A 10,253-nucleotide genomic window follows, 5' to 3' on the forward strand; every position below is an offset into this window, starting at 1 on the left:
CTCGGGAACTAAATGTCCCCACTAGATGTCTCCCTTACCTGAGTCTCAGCAAATAGAAGCTGTTGACAGACTGATGTCAGGGAATGGTTGTAATTTTGTACAAAAGGGTAAGGAGAACTAGATGCTGTAAAATACGAACCAACTTTAAAAAGAAAATCTATTCAAAATGGAATATAAACCGAGAAAGAGGTCATAAGTTATGATATCAACACATAGGACTGATTGAAATAAGAGAAAATAAATAAATTTGTGTACAGAACGTATGAAAAGTTTAGAAAACTGTGAATCTTTCAGTGGCAGGCAGGTTGAATTTGGCCCCCAGTCTGAAGCCAATGATCTGCAGGTAATAAATCATTTCCAAGATTACAGTTTACACTGTGGTGCCAGACAGATCCCCCCTCACACTTCTTAAATATGCCCTCCAGCCCAGTAATGCATTTGCATTTGAAGAATTCTTGAGGGTGAGAAGCTTGCATCAGATTGTATGTCTTCTTATTTCAAAAGAAGGCTCAACAGTGGACCAAACCCCAACAGCCTAGTGTCTGGAAAAAACAGGAGGACATAACGTAGCACACCCGGTCTCAGCCACACAGTGGGATTTAAAAAGCTGTGTGTGATAGCATGAAAATCTAAGAAAAAACTCGAGTCATATCTAAAAAGAAAGCGCAGCTGGCTGGTGTGAGGGGATACCTCTCCATTATAAACTAATTAACGACATGTCAAAAAGAAAAAGATGAAGATGGAAAAAAATGATCCACTGTGGTGAGCAGTTGAAAGAAGAAGCGCCATGTCGAAAAGACCGTTGTCTCCCGCTGGTGAGCTTCCATGACCCTTTCGAACCCAAGAAATCCTTCACTAATCCCCCCTCCCTCTCCACCCCCACCCCTCCACGGTCCATCTGACAGGTCACCTGTACTGAGGATAGATCCTCAGCTTGTGTACCGTAGTCCCTTATGGACTTTCAAAGTTCTTTTTACTATTCTCACGCTTCATTACTTTTCTGGGAAGAACTATTCTGAGTCCGGATGTCTTTTTTCCTGATATCTCTTCAATGTGAGCTTTGTGGGTGCAGTGGATGACACCATGCGTCGACTTCTCTGTGTGCATGTACTCCTATGCTGCCTCAGCATGGCTGTTCCCTTTTGTCCATCCCAGTGTACCTGTGTTTTTCATGGGCGTACTGATGGAACAGGAACCAGGTAATGTACATTTCATTTGTGCTTGCATAACCTGCTTATTTAAATTGTAAATGAAGCTTTCCGCATTAGATTTTTCTTTCCTCTGGTGTCAATTACAGAATAGTAAATAAACATCACAGCAGTGTACTCTTACAATACAGTAATTTTGTAGAAACGTGAGGATTTACAGACAACCGTGACCCGTTTGAATGAGCAAATCATTAAATATGGATCAGGTCAGATTGCCTGGTATGCAATTCGACTCACATTAACAAAATGTGAAGAGAGCAATATTTTCCATGTAATGTTATTGTCAATTTTTAGTGTTGAGTAATTACACACATCCTCATTGATGTATGTAAGGAATGTGACCTAGATTGCATGAGTCACTGTTAAAGTGCTGGTCCACCACATCCTAAATGTAGAGATACTGAAAACAAAAAGTGAAAATGATTAGCTTGAACTATTTTATATCAATTATTCTAAAACACCACAGTGCAATTTCTACATGCTCTTATTTGTATTGGCTTAATGTTGTTATGTTTATGGCCTAGTGCCAATCCCTTTGTAACTGAGGAAGACCTACTTCGCCTCGACATGATTAGTCCTATTAGTGCTGAACCCTGTTCTTCGATGCATCTGAAGACAACAGAGAGAAGTCCGATGTGTGATAATAACTTGGTTAAATCTGCAAATAAGTGAAAGTATTGCAGTAGTAACACCAATGAAGATTAAATAGGGGACACAAATCCCTGATAAAGAGGTTTATTTCACTCTTTTAATGAGTGGTTATAATTATTAACAAATTAACTTGCCAATATTTTCCACCCTCTCTACCAGTTCACATGATCACTCACTATTCATGATGGCAGTGATTATCTCTGACCTTGGTATTTAGGAAATGCCGTTTAGTTGGCTAGAGACATGTCAGAAAAAGCATTGCTTATCACAACAGTCCATCTCTATGGATGGATGATGCTTCGATGGATGAACAAAGGTATAGAAGGATATCCTTTGCTTCTCATTGGCCAATTAATGATTCTTCAAAATGCTCATGGAATGGTACTTTCTCATTAAATCTTTATAAAAATCTTTAACTTCTTTATCTTTGACTTTCAGATCTGTGCTCTGCAATGACCCAGACATGTCTGACATCCCTGTCAATGTCCCTGTGGACACGATAAAACTTCGTGTGGAGAAAACTGCAGTGCGGCGAATCCCAACAGAAGCCTTTTACTACCTAGTGGACCTACGATACCTGTGGATTACCTACAATTCCGTAACCTCAGTAGATACAGGAAGTTTCTACAACCTAAAAGTGCTCCATGAGCTTAGACTTGATGGAAATATGATTTCTGTTTTCCCTTGGGAGTCTCTGAAAGAGATGCCCAGGCTGAAGACACTGGATCTCCATAACAACAGGCTCACTATTGTTCCCACTGAGGCGATCCCCAATCTCCTCAACATAACCTACTTGGATCTATCCAGCAACAAATTAACTACCCTGCCCTCTGATCTCATGGATATATGGCCACCTTTTAATGGACTAACTGTCTCTTCTAATGCCTCTCAGAAAATCATCTTAGGTAAGAGGAAAATGTTCTTTCTGGCCAGGTTTTACAGGATAGGGCCAGGGCAGGACACTTTTGGGGTTACTTGTAATTACCTCAGGAATTTCTGGCTGAGTTGTAGTGACTGCCAGGGCACAGTCAATAAGGTTGGTCTTATCGTGCAATGCAGACTTGTTATTTGTTGTTATCATCCTGATTATGTAGATGAATGATGTGATGAAACAACAATTTACCTTCGTTAGTTACTTAATTTTGGACCATTTCAAACACCAACAATCACAATCTTAGTTCTGGGAATAGAATAATAGTGCTTAATCTTTCTGGTCATTTGACAAACTTTGTATCTTTTACCACGAATGATGTTTGGACAGCCGTACTGTATCTGGTGGTAAACTCAGAGGCATTTAATGCTTTTTGTGATTTTTATCTAAATAGCTGCCAATTCAAACTAGAAAGAGAAGACTTGTAAGCACTTCTAAAGATATGACAATCAATGGCAACAGCTGGAACTGTCTTAAGGTAAAGCTCTATTTGGGAGTCCTCAGCAGTATCTGTGCAGTCTCTAGGCGAGGTAAAAATTTAGAGTCAGACAGACCTACACACAGAGGGAAACCAATTCAATGACCTCAACTCTGCATTACATATGTTCTATATCGTAAAGGTGCCACTTTACAATCAGTTAATTTCTGTCAGAATCACAATATTTGATGGACCGATAACCATGACAGATAATTTTTTTCACCCAATTTGATTAATTGGAACTATGTGCACACCCAGTTAATGAAATCCGTGTTAGAGGTTTGAATTGTACATCACATGGAGTGTAATTAATCACATATGTAACAAACAATGTGGAAATACAGGCAATGATGAAATTACTTCAGAAAGTGTCACACAGTACAGCCACTCAGACTAAATGATCATATTGATGATTCCACTGCACTGGTGCATACTCAGGCTACAGACACACCTACTCTGAGTACATAACTGAGGCATGAGACCTGGTTTTTCCTGTAAAAGTATTAAACTATTCAGCAAAACCTGCATCTAACCAAGTCTGGTTCAAAATATATTTGTGTTTTAAAAACCTGAAATCTCTTCTTTAGCTGGACCCATACTAAACTGCTAGATGCCACATTAGCATTTCAATCAGTAGTTGAAAAAATAGTAAAACTTTTCTAAAAATGTTTTTTTTGATTGCTCATAAATGATCGAATCTGAATCATAACAGTGTAGCATGGAGAGTTTGAGGGATATTATCAACAGGTGGTATATGGCAAGCTATCTTATATGCACCAAAAGAGCTGGCGGTGTGCTTTGGTATTCCTGAGGGAGATGCTGGATTAGACAGCAGGGGGAAAAAAATACCAATGCAACAGAGTAATTCTTTAGTATATCCTGAAATATCTTCCTGTTCAAAAATTGAATAAGCTTGCTTAGTTTTACTACTTTGAATCATGTCAGGACTATCTTATCTCTAAAAAGATGTATCAACGCAGAAAATACAAAAACAAATAAAAATTGTAATTCTATGGATCACACATGGATTACAAGGTGTTTGCGGCTGGTGATCTAATGATGTTAAGGTGGACAGCAAGCTAATGGAAACTGTGTTACCACAAACTGCAGGGGGGCCAGAGGCAGCTAAGGTGCTTTGCCACTGTTAAGACAAACTAATCTTGTTGAGGGGCTTAGCAATGAACTGGTACACGTACATGTGTCTACCTACTGTGTGCATCAGGTGTTGACAGCATGCTATCAAGGAAGTTCCTTAATTTCCTTTGGTCTTTTGGCGTAATCATCCTGAATAGGATGTGGATTTTTAAACCATTATGAGGAAAATTAAGCAAATCAGAGCTAAGAGGCTGATTACAAATAGCTTAATGTCTGAACCATGATTTTATTTGATCATACCCATTGATTGCAGTAGATACTGACTTAATTTGGTGTAGATAACTGCCTTTGTTTTACAAAAGCCACACATTTTCTAAGAGTTATAAAGTCACTAACATGACTTCATAGTACAATAATCATTTAAGATTTTTGAAAAGCACTTGAAAACCACATGACGTGATCATGAACTCCTTTCGCATCTCTTGCCCCTGCATTGCTAATATGCTGTATTATTAGTAGTAATTTTTTATCACCGTGCATAATAGAAAGTAATATAGCATTTAGCGACATGGTGTTACAACCATTAATCAGATTCACTCTCATCTTTTTATTTTCAGGCCTCCAGGACAATCCCTGGTTCTGTGACTGTAAAATATCCAAGCTCATTGAAATTTCCAAAATGGCTGACACACCAGTAGTTTTGATGGATCTCTTCTTGACCTGTGTTGCACCAGAGAATCTGGCAGGTGTCCTTTTTCAGCGCGCTGAGCTTGAAAATTGTGTAAAACCATCAGTGATGACATCTGCAACCAAGATAACATCTTCTTTGGGAAGTAATGTTCTCCTGCGATGTGATGCCTCTGGCTCTCCGACACCAAAACTTTATTGGACCAACTCAGATGGCTCACCTGTCAATAACGCAGGTATAATTAGATGACTATATGATTTTACAATTTTCAAAGACATAATTAATGCTGTTTCAGTTGATATAGATGTATGACATGACAAGCTAAATACTGTGTGTTTGAAGAATTTTGTTGCCTGATGAAGATGTTTTGAAATCATAATTAATATTGACTTTTTACTCTTCCTGACTTTGTACTCTTGCAATTTAGTCCAGGAGTCACCGGGGGAAGGCATCAACTGGTCTATCATGAGCTTGCATGGAATAGAGTTCAAAGATGCTGGGAACTATAGCTGCAAAGCTAAGAATGTTGCTGGCACGGCAGAAGCCACAATTTCTGTCTCAGTTGCTGGAACCATTAGCAGCACCACCATCCCTCCACTACAGCCTGGAATCGGAGCTGGACCAACCGTCCAAAACATGACACTTACTCCGCCAACGGACGTTTCGAACTCACCAATTACAATGTCCACAGTCGTCCCAAGACCATCAACAACACTTTCTGGTGTCCAAAGGAAGCCCAAAACGACCCCCGGCAATGGCTCACAGAAAGGCTCACTCAAGCAGACAAAAAATCAACAGGGAGATAATGGGCGAAAACTTGCAGCAGATGAAAAGAGCAAGAAAAGTGATGCATCACAGTCCATTAAAGACCTGAAAATTGTCGAGGAAACCACTGACAGTGCAGTGTTGCTTTGGACTGCAGGTGGAAAACCAAACAATGCCCCGCTTACAGTTGTATATTCACCCTATGGTGAGGATGATAGTAAAAGGACAGTGGAGACGAACGCTGGCAGTGGGAAGGTGCTCCTAGATGGACTGTCACCTGGGATGAGGTACTCAGTTTGCCTGGTAGCTAAAGGTAGCGCTGCTGGTAAAGATCCTTGCATTGACTTTTACACTCTGGACAACATAGAGGATGGTGGGCAGAACCAGTTTTTCATTATCATAAGCAGCATTGCCTGCGTTTTGGTTTTACCTCTTATTGTTTTGCTGATCTATAAGATTCTTGCTCTTTATTGCAAGGGAGACAACACCGCTTTGGATGAGGAGGAGTTAGAAAAAGAAAGCTATGTCAAGTTTGAGACTATTTCAATGAAACAAAGAGCTTTGAATGTACATCCATCTGAGCTCTGGGCAAGACGGCCAACCCATGATTCAGAGCGACTGCTGCTTTGTTCCCGGTCAAGCATAGACTCCCAAATGACCTATAAGAGTGACGGCTCCCGGTTTGAATATCTCTGCTGAAGTCAAAGTCAATGGCCAATACCTTAGCACAATTTTAGCTAGAAAGCTACAAAATATTCTTTGCCTTTCTGGACACAAAAAAACAACTGTGAAATTATATGTAAGTATAAATGTGTCCTTTTTTCACATCAGTGGGTTGTAAAAGGCTGTGTGTGATGTGCTGACGGTTATATCAGAATTTTGAAAAGTGTAATTAAATTACTCCGAGATGGTTGAAAAGAAAGTTTCAAAAATCAAGCTGCACTGATATTTTCATTTATGTCCTGATTTTAAGCCTTATATTTCATACAGGAATTTAAATGGCTGTCACTGTGGGGCTTAATTAAAAGCGGTCCCGTACAAAGAGCATAACATTTGTCTGTGTATGGTGTTTTATGTCATTTTCAATGCCAAAGTTGCAAAGTGTCAGGTATGAATATTGTGGTGATCTCAGAAAAGACCCATAATACTCCCCATCTCCTCTACAGTATCATAGTGGCTTCAAGGATCAAGCCAGCTATTGCCTTACTCAACACAAAAGTACTGTCAGTGTGTTTGATAGAATACCGTCTGTGATTTCTTGATAAATATTGCCACTTTATATGATTATCTGTATATAAGTATCTGTAAACTGATGTGTATACTTTGGTTTTTAATAAACTGAAACTAATAAAGTACATGTGTGATGTGGACATCATCTGAGGATATTGGTGCACGGTTGTAAGATTGTTTTTTTCTCATTTTCACATTTTACAAGATGTTTTTAAATGGGGAATTACTGGTGTAAGGTGGATGAGGAAAATGTATCAATAAGTCCCAATTCACAGGGCAGCTCAACATGCTTTACTTGAAGAAACAAAATAAATAAAAAACAATGCATCAAAAACAAAATGTACAAGAAAAAAAGTCTTTCAGACAAAACAAAGCAAATGGTTCATTACAGTAAAAATGATTAAAGTCAATCAATCAAATGCAGTGGCAAACAGGAAATGTCCAAGATTGAATTTATAAGAGTTGCTGCAGAGTTGTTGCATTTTTGCATGAAACAACTTAAATGAACGATCCGAATAACTCAATAGTAGTATTTTAAAACCAAATCTGGTGAACAGGAAGCCAGTGTAGAGAACTTAAAACCGGAGTGATGGGACCCGCTGTTCTGGTCTCAGTGAACGGTCAAGCTGCAGCTGAGTGATCAGCCTTTTAGGCAGACCCGTACAGAGGTCAAAGGTCAGTGCATCACAGTGATGCACTATCTAACATTTTTGATGATATGCTGACTTTATAACCGACAATATGATTGTTGAAATTCACATCCATGTCCATAATGACGCCTGTATTTCTTGGCTTGGTTTGTGGTGCAGATACATGAAGTTCAGTGCAAATGTTTTCATGCTCCTAATGGCTCCAAATTTATTTACCTGTGTTTTTATCTTACCTGTGTTTTATCCTTGTTTTTACTCAGGGAAATTCTGGGAATACATAAAAAACAAAAAGTCACAAAGATTTTGAATAAACCTGTTTGTTTAACTCAAAATACAAAAATATGGTATTTATACGAAACATTTCAGTGAATACCATCAAATTCCCTGACAGTTTCTTAAATTTCTGAAAAATTTACTGAACTGAAAAACTGAAAAACTACACAATATGGACCAAGAGTACGATACTTACACATTTGGTTCTTTTGCGTGACAGCTTAACTCGGCTTGGTTTTTAATGGCGAGTGGTACTTGGTACAAGATACTTTTCTTGGTACTAGCTCGGGTAATGATCTAAGCAAGCTGAGCCATGAATTAGAGGTGACATGAACACAGATCACTGATTGGTCAGAGAGAAACCTCACATGACTAAACTAAAGTTCTGCAACAGCTTTGAAGCCTACAAAAGCAGCAGCTCTTGCTCTGCGAGGAAAGAGGTTTAATCGCAAATCTGTGCACAGCTACAAATGTTTAGGTGTAGATTGAAAGTTTCACACAGTATTGTGATGAGCAGCTGAGCTCACTGATGTTTTGGAGATGTCTGTCTGCAGCGGACATCAAAGTAGAGACAAATCAAGTCAAGTTATACCATGTAATGGAAAAATGGCTAAGTATATAGAATACAAAACTTGTTTCTGATAATACAGGATAGCTTATTAATATTTATGAGAGCAAAAGTGTAAAAAAAAAAACATTTAATAAGACATCAGATGCTCTGTTAGTTATCAACCTGACCAGGAGTGCTCATCCAGAAAAATCAATGAGTCACAGTTGATATATTCTCTGAGGACATGAACACTGCAGTAAATCCAGATGAAATGATGGGTGGGAAATCTTTCCCTGGAATACTCCTGTGACAGCAGCAGTATGAGCTTGGAGCAGTGTTATCTTATCTTATCTCTTTGTGCTGGTGAGACTACATGAAAGGGCTATCTTGTCGGTGTATGATTATACGAATGAGTAAAATAGTCAGTGGTGAACCCAGAGGCAGTTAGTGGTACCTAAACCCACAATATTCTGTACCAGCAGTAGAGTTCAAACGTTCCACTGTGGATGACCACTGGGTCACTGCTACACAAACGTGCCACTGGCTGCCTCTAATCTTTGAAAGAGCAGCCACTTGTACAACAGAGCTCATGGTGAGTTTTCTCTTTTGTTTCACTCTTCTGTAGCCATGCAGGGTAGCAGTGAGACTCCAGCATCAACTTGCCACCATCTCTGCAGACACAGCATCCTCAGCAACTCCATCTTTACCTTGCACAGAAGATTCGCTGTCAGGACAGTTTCCGAGTGAATGCACAGGCTCCTGTCACACATCTTCGATCTCTATAAGCTCAAGTTTCACGGGAGCACCAGAGGGTCCTCCCAAAACAGACTTACAGAGCTCAAAATACAGCAAAATAACTCACCCACGTCCTATTTTTATACATGTACTTACTGACTGCCTTTGCAAACTTTAAAACTTTAAATTATTGGACAGGACAGTCCAGGTCAACATATATTTTGTGAGATCTTTCTTGAGTGAGTCCTCCTTTCCCATTCCCACGCTTCCTGTGGGTGTGGATAACTCTCCCGGTAACATTTAAATATGTTGCCGTGCTCAATATGGGCGAATGGTCATGTGGTATGATGACAAAGCCCTTGTTGTTGGTCTACTTTGGACCACTTCAGTTACAGTTGTTGTAGTTTTACCAACAACAGGTTCCTAACTTCTCTTCTTTTCTTCTCTCTTTTAGCATAAAATAAATTGAACAATGGATTTACACAGGTGGTAGACTGTGGCAAATCAATGGACAGATACTGAAATCTAATATTCTTCAAAGCAAGGACATGTCACTTTGTTAGACGTCTGTTGTCTGGACTTATGTCTCCTCAACCCTTGTCATTTGAGGTTAGAGGACTAATGCGCAAGTAAAGTAGGCTAAGAAAATAATTAAGAAAGAGGAGATTAAACAACTAAATGCTTCCTCGTGTGTTCTCACCTCCTCTGACCCACAAAACAGTTCAAGTTCAATTAACAAATGAATACAGAAATATATAATGTGAGCAACTTATCTTAATGCAGCAGCATCTGACCTCTGAGGACAATTGAAAATGAAACGGCTTCCCCATTTTTGAGGTTTTTGCTCTTGACAATTATGGCGAGGCACTATTCATACCAGTTCAGAGGACAAGTGGTCTCAAAAAAGTCACTGCAGAATAATCAGTCAATTTTAGAAGAAATGAATACTCCCTCACGATGGTTTGTGGTTGATTTATTTTTTCTAGAGTAAAATAAATA

The 10,253-nt window shown here is 39.1% G+C and overlaps 1 protein-coding gene across 1 annotated transcript; it reads left to right on the forward strand.

The window, feature by feature from the left end:
* Positions 1-1,083: 1,083 nt before the first annotated feature.
* Positions 1,084-6,515, forward strand: lrit3a (info leucine-rich repeat, immunoglobulin-like and transmembrane domains 3a). The gene is made up of 4 exons (XM_072396335.1): positions 1,084-1,199; positions 2,298-2,764; positions 4,981-5,286; positions 5,479-6,515. Exons 1-4 carry the CDS (start codon positions 1,084-1,086, stop codon positions 6,513-6,515), a joined length of 1,926 nt encoding a protein of 641 aa, XP_072252436.1.
* The last annotated feature ends 3,738 nt before the right edge of the window (positions 6,516-10,253 follow it).

Source organism: Leuresthes tenuis, unplaced genomic scaffold, assembly GCF_036924035.1.
Source record: "Leuresthes tenuis unplaced genomic scaffold, fLeuTen1.0.hap1 SCAF_11, whole genome shotgun sequence".
In the NCBI taxonomy this organism is placed as follows: Eukaryota; Metazoa; Chordata; class Actinopteri; order Atheriniformes; family Atherinopsidae; genus Leuresthes; species Leuresthes tenuis.